The sequence below is a fragment of the Limulus polyphemus genome, unplaced genomic scaffold (assembly GCF_000517525.1).
Source record: "Limulus polyphemus unplaced genomic scaffold, Limulus_polyphemus-2.1.2 Scaffold2096, whole genome shotgun sequence".
Lineage (NCBI taxonomy): Eukaryota > Metazoa > Arthropoda > Merostomata > Xiphosura > Limulidae > Limulus > Limulus polyphemus.
This window is the reverse complement of record NW_013667706.1, coordinates 9,615-29,370: the sequence shown is the minus strand read 5'-3', so window position 1 is coordinate 29,370 and position 19,756 is coordinate 9,615. Positions and strand designations below refer to the sequence as shown.

Genomic DNA, 19,756 nt, shown 5'->3' with positions numbered 1-19,756 from the left:
CACAGGGACCAAGCCCATGCTGAAAGAGTTAATAATTTACATTAAAAATTCATTAAAGTTTATATAAGCATTTTCAACAATAATATGAGATAAAACAAAAGAGGGACAAGAAACAAAACCCACTAAGAACAAAAACAACAAAATAATATACATCGAAGACTTAAATATACCTGTTCATCATCACGGATATGACTCCCCAAAGGAATAGCCTGAACACCTTGACAATCAGGGTAAGAATTCTGTGCTTGCTGTAGGTATAATTCCACTTAAAAAAATCATGGTTAAAAAAATTACATTCATTCAAATTTCAATAACAAATGTTCTTGTTCACAGCTTCTTTACATAAATTATATTTACAGTTTAGCTACAACTGATATACAGCTTCTGTACATAAATTATACTTACATTTTAACTACAACTGACATACAGCTTCTTTATATAAATTATATTTACACAGTTTAGCTACAACTGACATACAGCTTCTTTACATAAATTATATTTACAGTATAGCTACAACTGACATACATCTTCTGTACATAAATTATATTTACAGTTCAGCTACAACTGACATACAGCTTCTGTACATAAATTATATTTAAACAGTTTAGCTACAACTGACATACAGCTTCTGTACATAAATTATATTTACACAGTTTAGCTACAACTGACATACAGCTTCTGTACATAAATTGTATTTACAGTTTAGCTACAACTGATATACAGCTTCTTTACATAAATTATATTTAGTTTAGCACAACTGACATACAGCTTCTTTATATAAATTGTATTTACAGTTTAGCTACAACTGATATACAGCTTCTTTACATAAATTATATTTACAGTATAGCTACAACTGACATACAGCTTCTTTACATAAATTATATTTAGTTTAGCACAACTGACATACAGCTTCTGTACATAAATTATATTTACAGTATAGCTACAACTGACATACAGCTTCTGTACATAAATTATATTTACAGTTTAGCTACAACTGACATACAGCTTCTGTACATAAATTATACTCACACAGTTTAGCTACAACTGACTTACAGCTTCTGTACATAAATTATATTTACAGTTTAGCTACAACTGATATACAGCTTCTGTACATAAATTATATTTACAGTATAGCTACAACTGACATACAGCTTCTTTATATAAATTGTATTTACAGTTTAGCTACAACTGACATACAGCTTTTTTACATTAATATACTGATATACTAAATGTGTTAAACTGTAAATTCTTTCTGTTACTTTCAGTACATTTTATTACTAGCACAAATTAAGAAATATCAGATCCTTTTGTAATTTTGTTTTTTAAATTTTATGTCATTACTTTTATTACAAGAATCACTTACAGTTGTCAAAACTGGTACTAATGCAAGTATCACAGGGATGCATTTTTGTTAAAGAAATCATGCCCAATGAGCTTAAGAATGACAGAGAAAGGATACCTTCTTTGTCTGAAAGCTTCGATGGATCCCACAGAAGTCTATCTTCATTTTCATAGGCTGTAAAATAAATAAAAATTCAAAGCTAATGAAAATGAAAAAGAAACAAAAGATCAATGCATAATCCATTCTACAAACTAAGCAACTAATTCAATAAAATGTAATTGTTGTTGTTTCAACACTACTTATTCTGGTCATATATACTGTCAAAACATCTTCTGCTATTCATCTAAGATTATCCTAAAAATACTTTGTAAGTCAAACAATTAGTTTTCTAACCAACAGTTTCTTTTCATTGTGCTTACTAATTAGTTAATTGATTCAGACAGTTATGGTGAATATATACCAAATAACCAAATTCAATAATTTATTTTAGCTATATATGGCAAATATATACACTATAGATCTAGAGAAGTAATTTGTTGTTTACAGAGTTCAACGGATGATACTTCTAACCCTGATCATAAATTAGCATATAGCCATCAGAGAAAAGAAAACTCCTAAGATTATCAAATGAGCTAATTTATTAGATACATTATTCACAAGAATATTTATTAAAATCTCAGATGTAAAGTAAATATTTAAATAGGCCAAAAGTTAACATTTTCCTGAAAATGTATTTCCAGTAGGTACTCTCCTCCCCTCACATATAATTACTGTAATCCCCATGTATCTTCCGAAGAGACTTGCATGCTACTAACCTTTAACTAATTCTCACCCAAGTGCACTAGTGCAGTTCACGTTAAACACGTGAACTTAGGTGAGAGTTATCTCAAGGCTAGTGTCATGCATATCTCTTAGGAAGACACGTGGAGGTGAGGCATCATCTCAGAATCTTCAATTTTGAAATAATTTAAACAGCAAATGAAATAAAACATACAACACTAATATTCCCACCATTTTACCCATTACTCTGAAATTATAACTGATTATGAAATCAATTAAAAACATAAGATATGATACATGAAAGAAGGTAAATATGGAAGCTTAACCTTATGTGTACAACAGAGTGGGTGGGGGAAGTTAAAAGTGTGCATTTCATGTCCTTTTTACAGGGGTACATTCAAAATTGAATTAAACAGCTTTATTATCAATTTATGACAATAAACTGGATATTAAAATGTATTTTATATTCAAATTTTAATATTATGTATATTTTCTGTATTTCAAAAGGAAAATATTTGTTGTGCTAGTTAGATACAGTTCAAATATCAATAAAATTAAATGAAAGCAGTTGTGAAAAGGTTAAGAGGCCTAATGCATTTAGGATAAATAATTGTAATTGTCCAAATTATTAATCTCATAGATATACACACATTAACTTATAACATTAGAAAACTTGTATTTTTTACAAATTGCATTCAGACATCTTTTTTTAATAACAGAACATTTTCTCAACCTATCAGTTAAAGATGACTGCAAATATGACAAATAAGCAGAACTGTACTGGATATATTTGAATCTTGTCTTTGTTGTTAAAATGTTTTACATACCTGGTGCATCATCATATTTACAAAGACCTTCTGGTACAACAGCCTGGAAATCTGACCCTACCTGGATGGTCTATACACAGTCAAATAAAATATGGAAATATTAAATGTAGAAACTTTGCTAAGTTAATCTCTAAGCACATTTTAAACTAATGTCATACAAGTTTCATTAAGAAAATGTAACAATTATAAAAAGGACCCAAAATGCTTATTGAAGCTTTTAAAAGGTACAGTTTACAACAAGATCATTACATTTTACTAAAAAATCTTGCCCATACATACTCATTAATACAGTCATACCAGGCTAGTTTCTTCAGTTCAGAGCCAAAAAAATTCCACTTGTCACTTTTTTCCCCTTAACTTACATTCAGGGAGTGACATCCAACAAATACTGAAAGATGATTGGATAACACTTTTTCATACTATTTGTCTTTCCCCACCTTTAATTACACGCTGAACAACGGATAACATCATGCTGAGGAATTGTTATTTTCTTCTAATTTTGTGATTGGTCAGAATTGGGATTTTTATATACATAAATAGTATCTCACATCAGGTTGTGGAAACTACCAAGAATATGCTGAACTATGATGTTAACAAAACCAACCTTTAGCCCCTGCTGAAATGGAACAGCTAAATCCTGCTACGTGCAAAAACGTCCACATATGTATGCATACAATACTGAAATAACATTAACTCTTCCAAAAAATGACTACAAGATAGTCAAATGTAATATTAGAACAAATGATTGGCTTGACCAGATAAATCTTTATTCATACTAATGGTAAAACTGTCACAAAACTTTTCATGGCAAACTGTAAAAGTTTGATACTGTCTTAACTGTTTTAAGACAGTGAGTAAAATGGAAAGTTTCACAAGTATCTATTTTACTTGTCATTAATAATATCAGTGACTTATGATATGGACTTTTAACTGAAAGTCAAGTTACAGTCATTAACATTAATGTTATTACATACAATAAATCAGAGAGTAAAATAAACAAACATGAACAGAAACTTACTTTTCTCCAGTCATCCCCAACTGAGTAATCATCACCAGAATCAGACTCAGAGGTCATACTTGCATGAGATACAGCTAAAAATCATTAACAAATAACACAATCATTTATCACTAAACAAATATCATTTTAAAAAAATTTACTAGTAAAAGAAACCATTATTTGTTTTAAACATTAATATAATTTTTTACTTTCAAATATTACCAAGCATTAAATAAACAGTATATTCCACCTAATTTCACCATTATCTGTAAAAAATTCACAGAAGCAAAATTATTGTTTTATTTGAATAAACACACAAAAAAATACTTTAGTTTAGTATACAATATAACATAGAGCAGAAATCCTAAACACTCCTTATACATTAAAAACACAACATTCCATACATTAAACATACAAACTGTCCATACATCGAAGTAAGTGTGTAGAGTTAGTGTGTTCTCCTCCTTCGAAAACGTCATTGTCCCGACTACCATCGTCCACTTCATCCCATTCAGCTTCTTTAGAGATATCTTTATTGAAACGTTCTTCAGGTAAGTCCACAGAAACATGCTGAAGACTTCCTACATTCTGCTGGTTACAGCAACCATACATGGCAAGCAGCTCTTCTAAAGGCATAGTTCCCTCCTATCCATTTGGAATCAGTAGCAATCATGATACTTAGTGAGCCTTAATTTTAGTGTCAAATAAGGAAAAAACAATATTTATTATCTAATACGTAAACAATTCTAGTCGAATCTAGAAAATTTGGGCGTTTCATATAAAACAATGAGACCTGATTGGGAATTTTGTTTTCTGACTTCAAATACATTATGCAAAAAAGTTTGCAAACCTCCAGAAAATACATTACAGTTAAACTACAACATTAAAACAAAAGTACAAAGAGTTGATCTTCAAGCTACATTGTACTATTAATATCTGTAAACAAAATCATCTGAAATGTGAGAAAAGTTAGGGAAAGGATGAATATGTATAATTCTAAAAACATAAAGTATTGGTTATATCTTTTTTGTTTGCTTACTAATTGTTTACATTAAAAATTTCTGCAGATAGGTCTACTAACACCATGGTATTAATCACAAAGTTTTTAAGCATGTTCTAATAGCTATACACACACAAAAGTATATCCTTATTTATCAAATACATGTCCTCTGATATGACTTCCTGCTATTGTAGCACCCTTACTGATTGCTTGAAAATTCTCTGTGCATATCTGCTATATATACAAAAAACATTATTTTATCAACAATGCTACTCTTTTTAAGCTGCAAACTTCAATCATGATTGAGATTTTGACTAAGATTTCAGAAACATGATTGGGTTTCAACATGTAGCTCTGAGTTTCAGCTACACTTGGAATCTCAACATTGATGTCACTTGTTTTATTGCTACAAACTGTACCAAAACAGCACCCTACTTTGTTCCTCAATGCAGAACAGCAGCAAAAAACTCCTAGTTATGATAATAAACACAAAAATAGTAAGTTCATCAACATCTGTGGTTCTTTACTTTCAATTGAAAATGAATAACAAATAGGTTAGGACAATTAATACAATCCTAAAAGGCTTTGATGGCAGAATATTGATCGAGATTCAATCACGGTGGAGGCTAACTGTGATATCTTTATAAGTCACAAGAAATGTATAGCTCATCATAAAAAGGTGAACAAAATGTAAAAATTTGCATGTATGGAAATGGTTACTACACCCCTAATTTTTGTAATATATGATTTAAAGAAAAAAAAAAACAAAAAACAGAACTATATTAAAAGCAATTCATGCCAAAAACTACACTGCATCTAAAATATTAAATTAATTAACAAAGCCAACTATTTCGTTAGTGTAACACATTCAAATTAAACATTAATTTTTATCATATATAAACAATAAGCCATATATTTGGAAAAAAAAAAAACACAAAAAACTAAAATTCCCATGAAAAGAAGTAAATATTATTGTGTTCTCTAAACTGAAGTCAATGTAACATGTATCAATGAACATGTGACATCAAGTTTTAAAGAATGATAACACAAGTGCAGCATGTGAATTTAACATCAACTTTATACCACTTAAAAAATTGGTTTCACTACAAATTAACTTTCTTATGAATCACAATTCTGTGAGCTTTCTTTAAAGAAAACAGAAACTATTTTAAATTCTTTGCAAGCATTTTCAAAACAATCCCTACTGTTCACTTCTAACATTCAAGCAAAGATGAAGGAGAGGAGAAAGCCATAAATATTGTGCCCACAAACTTAACCTGTTCAACCCTAAATAATGGAAGCAATAATGATGTTGAAAGATCAAAATGTGGAATAATGTACCACTAAATACTGTAACAGCTTTATGTACAGCTATAAGCCCTCTTCACTGTTTTTTTTAATTACTGCACTGAAAATTCTGTAAGTACTGATTACAGGTCTGGAAATAGTAGTTACTCAATTGACATTAACAGACTGAACTTAGAATGTCCAGCCATGTCCACACACAATTTGAAATTGGAAAAGTAATTTCCAATCAATTACCATTATAATAAAATTTCACTAAAGTTTTTATATCTTTGAATTAGAGATTATCAATTACCTTTTACAATAGAAAAATTATTCAGAAGAGAATTTTATTTCAACTGAAGAAAAGATAGAACACGGCAATGTTTTTTTATTGTTACCAAAGTCTGTGTACAGGAAAGCAAAACTCAAACATCTAACAATCAGACGGTGATTAACAGTATAATGTTAACAAGCAAAAACTGTTTAGCAAATGGTTATTGTTTGAGTCATCAACAAAAAGCGATGTTTTGTTTTCAATGTAAATATTTAAGAATTTTTACTTTATGTACCTTTTATTTCTTTAAGACCTGAAGTAGGCTTAGAAGTTAGAAGAAAAATTATAGCTTTTCCAAACCAAAGAGGATATGTCTGCATACTTTAACTAAATACTTTTACTAAATTAGAGTTGCATCTGTAACCTATGAAACATGATTTTTAAAGCCACAGATCGGAATGGTAACAATGGCTTAGTATGGTCACAGAAATAAAGTAACTGTTTTAAGAAAGGCCCTATCCAAAATGACTGGACAGAAACAAGCCAATGGCCAGCATCTGATGTCAATATGAAAAAAAATCCTAATGCCAGGACTGTACAATACCTGGGATTTTTTCATCCAATGCTAAAAATTCTAAATCATAAATAACTTACTAGTGTTAAATGCCATCAGCCACAAACAAAATGCACATAAGTAGTAACAATGAATGAAACTTGTTCAGTCATAAAAGATTAGAATAATTTAACACTGAAAGTCAGTGAACTACGGGAAACATCCATAATTTTAGGCCTGGTGGTTTCCAATACTTTATTAGCTTTTGACATTTAATCAGTAATATTTAAAATATTATACCTCATATAAAAATGGCATTTCAGAGAGTCTTTTGTCTATTTTTAAATCAAAGACAAAATTATAGAAATAATTTCACTGAATACTTGGAATAAAAGTTTAAAAATAATAAGTTAACAACCTGTATCCCAGTATTTTCATTGGCATACATTTGTTAACACACTAACAGTACACTACCTCATAAGTAGATGGATGTCTTGGCTCTCTTAGTGCTGAAATCATTACATACCTTGACCTCATTCTTATTTTGACTCGCTTGTCAGAGTTCAAAGGTTAGTTTGTGGGCACACGATATCAAGATGAATAATTAATTCTCCATCAGGCCAAAGCAAACAATGTTGATAAAGCCTCATTGAAAGTGATATATTTCATGTAAGTGTTTTTCCATCATTAGATACTCTGCTATCTATATTGAATACAAATAAGAGAAACTACAACCAGCTATTACTGACAGAAACATAGTTGTAAAAATTTATGGCACTAAACTTTTTATATGATCTTATATCACTGTTCAGAGACATTAGAATTACACACTTACCACTACAAAATGTTAAGTTTTAAAAAATGTTAGCCAATTTAGCTTGCCTTCTGAAGATCATCTAATTCTCCAGCTACTCCTTCTTCTTCTTCTAGAAGTTCTTGTTCATCCATAGTCTTCTCGTCGTCAAAGTCATCCACAAGCATTTCAGCAGTGGGATCGAAATCTTGATCACTTTCAGTTCCTGAAAACATCGTCTGGTCATAAACATTTTTTATAATTTACTTCAAGTTATTCTTTTAATATCCCAATAATTACTTATGTAATTCCTTAACTAACTAACTTCTATATACGTGTCAAAATAAATCACTTTTCATAAGTAGTCCCAATTCATTATAAAAAGCATTTGCAAGTTTCATTAAAGACTACAAATATATTTGTATCTACTATAGTTGATTTTAATGTCCTTCAATTATAATATCCTCAATTCCTCTCTTTCTAGGCTTCTCCTAATTTACAAATGTGTATATTTTTAAAAATTATTTAATGTGTTGAAAAATTACAAAAATAATGTTTGCCCTTACAGTTTCTCAAAAGTTTTAAACAGTAAACAATTGAGTAACAATATTTTTAAAATAAAAAAGGATAAATTTAGTAACTTTTATCAATGTGAAGAGAAAGCTATTACCTTTGACATATATATGAAACAATACACAATGTTTGCTTATGTACTGATTTTTGTATGGTTTTGTGTATTCATCCCTACCTTGTTTCTGTACTTTTTGGCATTGCCATTACTATATCATACTTAATTTTTGCTAAATTTTCTTATTACTTGTACATAAAGTAAAAACACCAAATATGCAAAGAATAAAGCATCATATGAATATATCATGACCTTATGGAGTGCCTGTTGCTAGAAACTGCTTTGTAATAAATATGCATGTGTTAAATCCATCTTTCAATAAACTCATAATAGATGTAAACAATGAAGCAAACAACCAACAGAAAACAAAGGTCAATACGAACCAAGGAAATGAGAAGGAAACTTACTCATTGATACTGTAATGCTCCACATAGAGATTGCCAAATACACCACAACCTGACTGAATGATTTATGATGAACCAGTTAGAACTTCTCCTAAAATTTGTTGTAAATCACACGGATTGAGCTGCACATGATAGTAAGTTAAACAAACAACATATGTGGAAGCATTGCAGTTATTAGTAATGCAATAGCAACTTGCATTCTTTTATAAAGATCTCATGAAAAATGTGTTTTCATACATTTTCCAAAACCCAAAAGCCCTAATGAAAAGTGCAAGAGATGGATCGATGATTGTGGTCAAAGCCACTTATAAAAAAGAATATGTAACAATGAACACTAACATTTATAGCAAATATTTTGTAGGACATGCTGGACATACAAATGAAAATCCATACCATATATCTCTATTGTATTCAGAAAACAAAATAAATTTTAATAATCTTTTAATCCATATTCAATTAATTCAACAGTTAATTTAGGGCCTAGTTATTTTATATACTTGGCATCAAGATAAAGTACATCAAATAAATTTAGGTAAAAAAAAAGTAAGGTTAGTACTAACTTAGTAATTTAATTATCTATTTTCCAGGGAGCATAGTCATACACTGTTATCATTTGATGCTTTAAAAAATTACAAGTCATTCTTTATGTACACATAAAAAACAAAACTGATTTAATATTATATAAAAGTGAACAGATATTTTTTATTTTAATAATTTTCTTTGTGAGACAGGAAACATGCTGATAAGATAATTTTATAGTCGAAACAATTGAACAAAAATGTATAAAAAACAGTTCCACTATGTTAGATAAATGTAGGACTATTCATTTCAACTTTTGAATATTTTAAAGAAAGTTTCTTAATTCTGTTTTGGTAAAGTTATATATTTATGAAATTGTGTGAAACAGTTCCTGGTCTTTAGAACAGATATTTACATGTACTGTGGTAGTACAAGTAACAAAACAAAACTTCTGTTAATACAGTAAACAAAACATCACAACTGCTAATTTCTCAACTGTTAAAAGCATTAAATCAAACTGACTCATACCCCTATACATTAGTATACAATCCAGACAACTGAAAAATTAAAATGTTGGGATTCCTACTTAAGTGAAAAATCTTATCAAAAGCTTTATTCCTAGGTTATAACTTTGGTTTCTGGAAGAAAACATAGTTTTGATTTATTTTCACTAGTATGTAAGTTACAACATTCAAAAGGGAATGATCTACAACATTTTTATGAACAAACACTGCACCTAGAACATTATTCTAATATACCATTAAAAAAATTCATCTTTAGAAGAATGTTTGTCTAGCCCTAATGGGATATGATGAATTTCAAAATTTCCAATCTCGTGTGCCATATAACTGAATTAATCCTATTGGAAAATACAACAGAAGTGCAAATCAGAAAGTAAATGCATAATCTTAGCCAAGATGGTGAAGCAGAATTGGTTAAACAGAATCATAGAAGTTGGTAATCAGAAAACAATACTAACAGATGAGGTATGAAAAAAGAATGAACTAAAAGTCATAAAATATACAGTCCTTAGATGCAAATGAAAGCAGAAGAATGGCACGACACTATAGCAACTGAAATAAAATGAAATAGTAGGTTGTAGCACACTGTCAGGGAACAAAAGTGCATAAACTTGGATACTATTTACTGACAAAGGCTGAGTCTTAAACCGACGTAACCATTAAGTGTTTCAAATGATGTCATAAATATGGCAGGAGAGATTAGTACTGTCCTCTATCAACACAAATTTTCAACTCTCATCACTAGCCTTCCACCTCCTGCTTCTGCATATCCACATGTAAATGATTATGCAGCAGCTCTCCACCAATAGGAGCACGACACAACCCCTATAGTAACCAGCACCCTCTCAACAGTTGCACTCATTAATCACTTTCAGATTGGTTAGAAGACCTACACCACATCACCGGAAGTGGGGTGGCTAGGTGGGAAATGTGAGCGGATTTAAGTATCCATTGGAAATACATTTGCAGTTTAGGAAAATGTTAACTTCCGATACAATATCTTACCTTTTCTCACAAAATATCTAAAATCCCACACTGAACTGGTGGAGGGCCAGTGAAACAATGATCCCCCTTCAGGAAGCACCCAAAGAGAGACCATGAGGCGTGGAACCAAAAAAGAAAATATCACACCACAGTGGGAGACCACACCACATCTGATCCACGTATACTCTTCACTCTTTTATGACTGTGTCACTTCCGACGTTAGTTTCAGTAAAACTCTATATTTTATCTGATATTTTCTCTGCTGTAACTAGTAACCACCAAAAAAAATCAAAATTACCCCTTTTCTCTTTCTAGAATGACAACATGAAACTGTATTTGTTTATCCTAAATAGCTTTAAAATCATAACAAAATACAACTATTTATTCTTAAGTTTCATTCTTTTATTGCCCTAACTACTATTCATGCTGTTACAAGTTGTAAATCACTTGGAGTATGTGAGACTCATGTTATGTTGTCAAATTACCATACACATGAGCTACTACTCTAAGCTGATTGCATGCATGCCTTGTGAAATTTTTGACTATATTTTATTATTATTTATTTTACCCAATCTAACCTAAAGAGATTCCTACGTTTACATTTTAGTTGCTTTTATAATAATAAATAGAGAATACACATGAAAGAACAAAAAAAAATTAAATACTTATCTGGACCTTTTTTTTTTGCTGTAGACTGTTGATGACATTTAACCCTACTTTTTTTATAATAATAGTAATAGTGAATTAAATAATTTTTATTTAATTAAATAATGCACCAAAGAACATAGAATAATAACATGCAAAAAGCAGACAGTGTCCCATAACTATCACAATTATCCTGGCTTTCTAACTATGCAACAAGAGCTGCTACAAATTCATACAAGTTAGTCGATATGTTTCCCCTGGGGAAAAAAGCTTGTACTAAAAGAGAAATTGACAATTCTCTGTTCAGAAAACAACATAATATAATATGTCATTTAACAGATGAAAATCTTGCCATTTTATTGGTTATAAATAATACACCATAAGAGAGAACTATTAACAAATCCTGAAATAGAAAATGTGACAGTGGGTGTGGCAAGAGGGGTCTGATTTTTAATTTGATGGGTCTGTAACCAAACAAGATTGAAGGCTGTAAAATTATGTTTCAACTAAGCGATGAAGATTTGAGAGTGAGTAATTTATGCTAAATTTCATACTTATCAGAGTGATGGTAAATAAATTACAGAAGAGGGGATGCCTAGAGAAAAAATGTCACATTTCTCACATGAAGACAAAGGTTCAAACGAAGGACGAGTGCAAGCATGAAGGACATGATTGAGATTCCAATCCAGTAGAGACACAGAGCGGGGCGAACAGGAAAAGGAAAATGAATGAAATAACAAAGACAACTTGGGAGATTGGAAGACAGAGGCAAACTCAGTAAATTTTAACATGCAAGAAAATGCAGCTTAATAGCAGGCAATCGACAAAACTGACAGTCCCCTATCAAAGAGCTAAGTGAAGTATGCAGTCAAATGTGATAGGGAAGGTTGTGAAGGACAATATCCCTGGCAGAGTAACCAGCAGTGGAAAGTATACCATTTATGCTGATAAACTGCCAAGGAGGTAGGATGCAGAGGAAGGGCAATCAGTGAGGCAACATGCCTGGAAAATCCAAATTGTCTGGTGCAAAAGCTACGCGTAAAGCCGGAGGATGAGAATGGACGGATAAAGCAAGCCTGATGAAGGTTGATGAATAAGCATGGGAGACAATGGCAAAGGAAGGGGAAGTAACATTTGTACAGGCCAAAACAGAGCCACTAGGAGCACACAATATGGAGTGGTCTGAATCAATGAAAGAACCCTGGGAAGAAGACAAATAGGAGGATATGCATATAGGTAATATCCTTTCCAGCATTGACTGAGAGCACCTACAACTTCTGCCAAAGGATGAGGAACTGAAGACCAAAAATGGACAAGCTTTGCATTGAGATGTGTGGCAAAAGTATCCACATCAAGAATACCCCAATGAGCACACAACTCAAAAAGCCTGTTAATCGAATGACCACTTTGTCAGGAGAATCTTGTCACGTCAAGATAGTCAGTCATCAATCAGATTCAGGGCACCTGGAATATGACACACAAACAATATGATGTGATGATTGTAGGCCAAGTAGAGGAGATTCAGTGTTCAGAAACAAAGACCTCGTGACCGGGTACCCCCTTGCCTGGTGATATAAGACACTACCGTGAAATTGTCGGAGTGGACCATCACCAAACACCCCCGAACATCCAACAAAAACTAAAACAGAGCTAGATGAACCACCAGCAACTCCAAGACATTGATATGTACAGACGATATGCCTAGTGATCAACAACCCAAAACATCTTGAACATTGAGATATGCACTCAACTTGAAATGAAAGCATCTGTAAAAAGATAACAATCCGGTCAAGGAGGTGGAAGAACTCCAATGGTAGTATTGGTCTGATCCAACCACCAAGCAAAGTTGGCGTGCAGGTGTGGAGGCAGGACAGTAGGAGCATCTAAGGGATCTGAAATGAGGCTTCATTAGTAAAGTAACACCCACTAAGGGGAATGAGGGCTTCAAGAGAAGCCCACATCCTCAAAAGAGACAGGGTCTCTTGTGCAGTAGGAGAGGAAGTGGCCAATAAACTGTGAACGAGATGTTCCATATCCTGTAAAAAAAGGGGAGAAGAATGGGTCTGACTAGTGAGGGAATTGAAAACACACCCAGATGGATCAGATATTGTGTGGGTGTGAGAAACGACTTCTCCATCTTGATGAGCCAACCCACTCTGGCACCCTCTCAAAGAATAAACTGAGTACGAGCAGCAGATTTGACCAGAGAAGAAGCCAAAAGCAGCCAGTCATCCATTTAATGCTAGAAATGAAGACCACTGGCACAAAGCAGTCGAGAGAATGACCTAACTACTCTGGCACCCTCACAAAGAATAAACTGAGTACGAGCAGCAGATCTGACCTGAGAAGAAGACAAAAGAAGCCAGCCATCCATTTAATGGTAGAAATGGAGACCTGTGGCACAAAGCAGTCAAGAGAATGACCTAACTACTCGACAGAAGAAGCCAAGGCCAGGCCAAATAGGAGAGCCCAAAACTAATAAACACGCCCCTGATTGAGAAACAGAGGAAATGCCAGGGAGATGGGAATGTGAAGATAGGCATCCAACACTTCGACCTTCATCATCCACAACCCATAAGTGAAAACCCAACAAAGGGTTAAGTAAGACTCCATCGTGAATTTGGGTACAAACAGAAGATGGTTCAGGGATGATAAATCTATAACCAGTCCCCAATCTCCCTTCTTTTTGGGCACGACAAACAGACAGGTATAAAACCACGGATGAGAAGGTTCTCCAAGTTCTATGGCCGTTTTCCAAAGTAAGTCCCGAACTGTCTCCTGTAGATACTGGCAAAAAACTAGATCCCTTGGTGGGGGGAAGACAATGGGATAAAGAGTCAATAGGGAAGGGGAATAGAAGTGAAGAGTCAGACCCTCTAAAAAAACCTGTAGGTCCCATTGATCCATTGTAAATGGTGTCCACATATGATGGAAATAGAAAAGTCACCAACACTGTAATCCTCTGAAACATCAAGTAACAACTCGATTGCGAATGGATAAACAATAAGAAGCCAGGACCAGTAAAGGGTATAGACAGGAGGGTGGGGTGAGACACAGAAACAGTAGGAGAAAGTTGGGATAAATGGGAAAGTTGAGCAAAAACAAGCATGTCTATACATGTCTACTACTACCAATCAAGAAGTTATTAACGAGTGCATGTGCAGAAAGAGCGCTGGTTATGATAGAAGTTGTGTCGAGCTCCTATTGGTGGAGAACTGCTGGATAGTCATTTATATGTGGATATGCAGAAGCAGGAGTTAGAAGGCTAGTGGTGAGCATTGAAAATGTGTGCCAACAGAGGGCAGTACTAATCGAGAAAAGCTATTTTGTAAGCGGAGGTAAGATATCGTATCGGAATTTGATGCATCAACAGTTTAGAAAAATAGTCAAATAATGTGATTAATTCTAGAGTTGCATATAGTCTTAGCCTTAAACAACCACTCTGAATTTACATTTAATGTTACAGCTGAACTTCTACAGGAACAAATAATATAAAAGAAACTTACCAGCACTTGATTCACTAGCACAAGGCTGGAAAGAAGAAATACAACACATTAAAATAGCAAGGTACATGTTTAATAGAAATTGTATTTATACACACATACGTTTTTATTCTTTCATAGCAAAAAATGTTTTATACCTATTCAGAAATGGGGTTTTGTTTGCTTTCCATAGATATGTGGTACATACTATGTATTTCAAATGCATGTTCTTTGTGTATAACAATGTTATAAACTATTAATTTTATTTTCAAATTTACAAAATAACTTGCACATACAAGTCTACTAACAAAACCCAATATGATATTACTTGAAAATGGAATTTATATACTTTCTTACAAAACAAAAGTACATACATGTAAAGATTGTTTGTTTTTAATTATGCACAAAGCTACACAAGCGCTATCTGTGCTCTGCCCACCACGGGTATCGAAACCCGGTTTCTAGCATTGTAAGTCCGTAGACATACCGCTGTGCCACTGGGGGGCTACATGTAAAGAATAAGTGACTAAAACTGATAGTCTTCTTACTCCTAATGTGAGCAAAGAAGTGAATTTCAATTACAAGCACCTACAAATAACATATCAAACAGTTTCCCAAATGGCTCTAATACACCAAACCTATTGTGGTAGTCTAAAGCCTACAGAAAAAAAATTAAAGCTTAGAGCAAAATTAGTGTTTAGACAATGAATAGTTATTTATAATAATACAGACCTTTATATATAACAGTCATATGTTTACAAATCACATATAATCTAAGGACAATGGGGAACCTATTAGTCCATCTAGGTCACACCATCCACTAAACTTTAAGATAAAAAATCCTCAAAACCATGTGTTATCCTTCAAATGTTTATCAAGCCAAATATGGCCTAACTAATGATCTATACAGTAAAATTCTAATCTCTTTAGACTTGTATTCAATATTCCTATAAATATAAACTCAAATCTTATATGCCTTAATATTAGCAACAGCACATTATTTATATGACTTAAGAAATTGATCAATTAGAACACCGACATCCATTTCTTTCATAACACTTTTATGTCCATCAAAACTATACTCATAATTCAAATTATGATATATGGAGAAAGAAAAATTTAAAAATATGTTTTTAATTATCATTAGGCACACAAAACTATGTGCTTGAAGCAAATGTCCAACAAAAATTAAACAGCTTATGAATATGTTTATTAAATATGGTTAGTTACAAAAAAGAAATAATTAAAAACATATGCAACCTGATTCTAATACAATTTGATTTACCAAAACTAACAATGTCTTTCAAAAAATAGAAATGTAGTATTTTTTATGTGCCAATAAATGCAAAATTACAAAGTAAACCTTTTAAAAAACTTAGAATGCTTCTTAAGTTTCCAGTGTATTTGCAAACTGGTCACAGACCATAAACCCTCAAGATGGTTTGAACAGTACTTAAAATTTGTTTTAAATTTGGACATCATCAATTCATCGTTTGGTTATAAAACTTTTAAATATCCTTTTAATTATCCACACATAAGCACTTTTCAATATATTTTATGGCTAAAAGTAAAATTTGGTACATTATCTTTTACAGCAATGTAGAAGTTGAGAAAAAGACATCTACAAATGTTTAGTTAATACCAATATGTGTTTAAACTACATATGTGTGTGACTGCATTACTTATCATTTAGTAAATACAATGGGGTATATTAGTAAATAAAGAAATATAAGGCTCTAAAGAGAAATTTCACAAATATTACCGTGATGTTTAGTTAAAATCATGAGAGAAAAAATTATTACATAAATCTTGGGCATATTTTCTTCAGGTAATAAGCATGTTTTTAATGTTTTTTTCTTTTGGATACATTACTCATAGTAATAATTATTAACATTTTAGGAAATAATTTTATAAAATGATTTAAATAAAAAAAATATCACTAAGGGAGGCATGCATTATCACTCAAATGAAACTGATATCTTTTGTAATACTGTCTATATATTATAAGTTTATCCCTATCATAAACTAATTTATTTACATTTAAAATTTTGATCCCCTAATTAATGCACTACTCCACTATATTCAGAAACCCTTCCAGTTTGTAAAAATGAAAGAAAAATTAAATAAATAGTGTTTAATTCTGATATAAAAAAGCATTAACCCACTTTCAGACATACAGATCTATTCTTAAAAAACAATTTTCAGTACTTCATAAAAAAATCTTGGAAAAACAATATTAAAAATTTCCAGATGTATATAATATAATTTATACTTTTTTTTTATATGAAAAATGAATTGTAACATTTAATGTATCTAAAATGTGAAAGTTAAAATAATATTAAACTTACCTCTGCCATCATTAAATGTTCCTAAATATATCAACCCACCGTTTTTCAACTGTAATGTAAACAAATATACAAGTTGAACATAATAATACATATTGACTTAAATATAAAGTTTGATTAAAAATAATACTACATATGTACATTTTGCATTATATTAAAAAAAAAAAGAAAACTACTTTGGGAAAAGCTACTTCTGCATGTTTACATATGGTTAATGTCACATGAAGAAATTAACACAAATAATAAAACATCCAAATAAAATGGACAAAGCTAATTACTTATGTTAATCAACTGTGGCCAAATTACAGTATTTTAAGATTTTACTAGTTATTTTTAAAAATAAAAATAGCTGAAATGAGTCTAGTGGTAGCAGCAAAAATTTAAAAAAAAACAATTATTTCTCAGAAAAATATTGAAATATTTGAAGCTGACAAATTAGGCTTAACAATATGAAACAGCAAAACTATCAAATTTGTTAAAACTTTAATCTTAAGAAAACTAAACAAACATCTCATGCAATTTTAAATGAGAAATATCTTTCCACAATCAAAATTTATTCTGTTGTGAGATACATGGGTTACATCTAATGATGAAAATCTTGGTGTCACTCCTGTCCTGTATCATCTATTATTTAGGAACCTGTGTGTTATTCTATGAATATGAGAAATAAACATCCCACATTTGCATTTATAAGGAAAGAAATCAGTAAGTCCATTTTCTGCTCAAGGTAACAAACCACAAAACTTACTTATAAACTTTATTTTCCAGCTAATTTTTTCTTTGAGTTTGTCCAACTTTAGCATAAACTTAACATCCAGTGTCTCTTGCTTCCCAAAAAACCTACTTGTAATCCTTCTTAGTTCAATATTTCATTTTATAAACTCAGTTTTTAATGCACTTAAGAATTATTTTACAATTCAATTTAAAAGTTTCATGTAACCTTTTTTTCTGTTGAATATACATTGCCATAGTAATACTACTAATAATAATAATAATACCCAATGCATAGCAGCAATAAAAAAATATAATTTAGTATTTTAAACTGTATTAAAAAAAAGTCATCAGAAGAAAAAAATAGTTAAAAGTTTCACACAGTCAATCCTAAACTTAAGTCTGATTCCTTTTATTAGCCCTACGCCAAAGCAAATATTTCAACACAGAGAACTACTGAGTTAGGCCTAATTATTGTAAAGCCCTACTTTTACTAACCTCCCTACAGAATCTCACTCTCAGGATAAGTAGAAAGATTATGTCCGAATATAAAACTTTTTTGGAAACCTAAAAAGTACTATATTAAAACTTACAAGGTATGCAACCGTTATAAAAAAATATACTGACAACAATCATCCTGATTAAGATTTATGTTATTGAATGATAATAATAGCATAAATTATATTTATATAAGTAATAGTAATTGTAATAGTATTATTAAAAACTCACGATATATACTCAAACCTTAGCCAATTATTTATTAAATACTTACGTATTTTCTTCTCGATTCACTAACTAATGATATTAAATAAAAATCATTTAAAGCATTCAAACATTAAAAGCGTTTTATTTTAATTTATGTTTTCTATATTTAAATTATTTCTTCTTAAATCTTCTCCCGCCAGACGCCATTTTCTTATAAAAAATCTTATACGCATACTCAGTTAATAACCCTCTAGTGTTATTTCTTCAGAATATTTCATTATAAACAATTAATACCTTACATATTTTTCGGAAATTATAAATATTTAATTTAAAGAAAATATGTTAAACCCTTATGAACATAAATGCAACGTCTTTTATTAAACGCCTATCTATCGTTGAATTTATTTAAGATTATTGTTTCTATCACACTTTATATGATAAATTATATGACATCACAACAAACAAAAACTGTTTTCACTAATAAACTTTAAAAAAATCAGTATTCATATTTCCCATTGCCCCCAGTGGATCATCGGTAAGTCTGAGGGTTCACAACGCTGAAAATTCGATATTCCTGGTGAGCACAGCACACAAAGCTTATTGTTTAGCTTTGCGCTTCACAACAAACAACACATTTTCCATTAACTTATTCCAGAAGAAAGAAAAATTCCATTGGAAAACAAAATAATTTAACTTTATCGAAAGCTTATTCATAACGCCACACACATTCTAATATCAATTGTCAAACCAGACTGAAAGTAAACGTAAAAAAGACCACACATAACTACCTTGCTCTAAATATACAGATTTATTTCCGACTTCACCAAATAGACTTCTCTTTACATTTCCCCACAAAACGATAGCAATATACTTAGCATAAAACTTCGAACTATTGGCTACAACATTTAAACTTTTAAATCTTCCTTTCTCAATATTTCACGTATTCTTCCTGATTAAAA

General features: G+C 31.3%; 1 protein-coding gene across 1 annotated transcript in view; it reads right to left on the bottom strand.

Moving 5' to 3' along the window:
* Nucleotides 1-18,990, bottom strand: part of LOC106465925 (mesoderm induction early response protein 1-like) — a 34,040-nt gene extending 15,050 nt beyond the window's left edge. Inside the window, exons 1-9 of the mRNA XM_013926167.2 lie at nucleotides 18,865-18,990; nucleotides 17,385-17,433; nucleotides 15,061-15,085; nucleotides 7,943-8,079; nucleotides 4,375-4,591; nucleotides 3,968-4,041; nucleotides 2,950-3,019; nucleotides 1,460-1,516; nucleotides 171-265 (exon numbers count right to left, since the gene is read on the bottom strand). Coding sequence (XP_013781621.1) covers nucleotides 171-265; nucleotides 1,460-1,516; nucleotides 2,950-3,019; nucleotides 3,968-4,041; nucleotides 4,375-4,591; nucleotides 7,943-8,079; nucleotides 15,061-15,085; nucleotides 17,385-17,396 — 687 coding nt within the window. The 5' untranslated portion in view covers nucleotides 17,397-17,433; nucleotides 18,865-18,990. The remainder of the gene's footprint in view (nucleotides 1-170; nucleotides 266-1,459; nucleotides 1,517-2,949; nucleotides 3,020-3,967; nucleotides 4,042-4,374; nucleotides 4,592-7,942; nucleotides 8,080-15,060; nucleotides 15,086-17,384; nucleotides 17,434-18,864) is intronic.
* Between the last annotated feature and the right edge of the window lie 766 nt (nucleotides 18,991-19,756).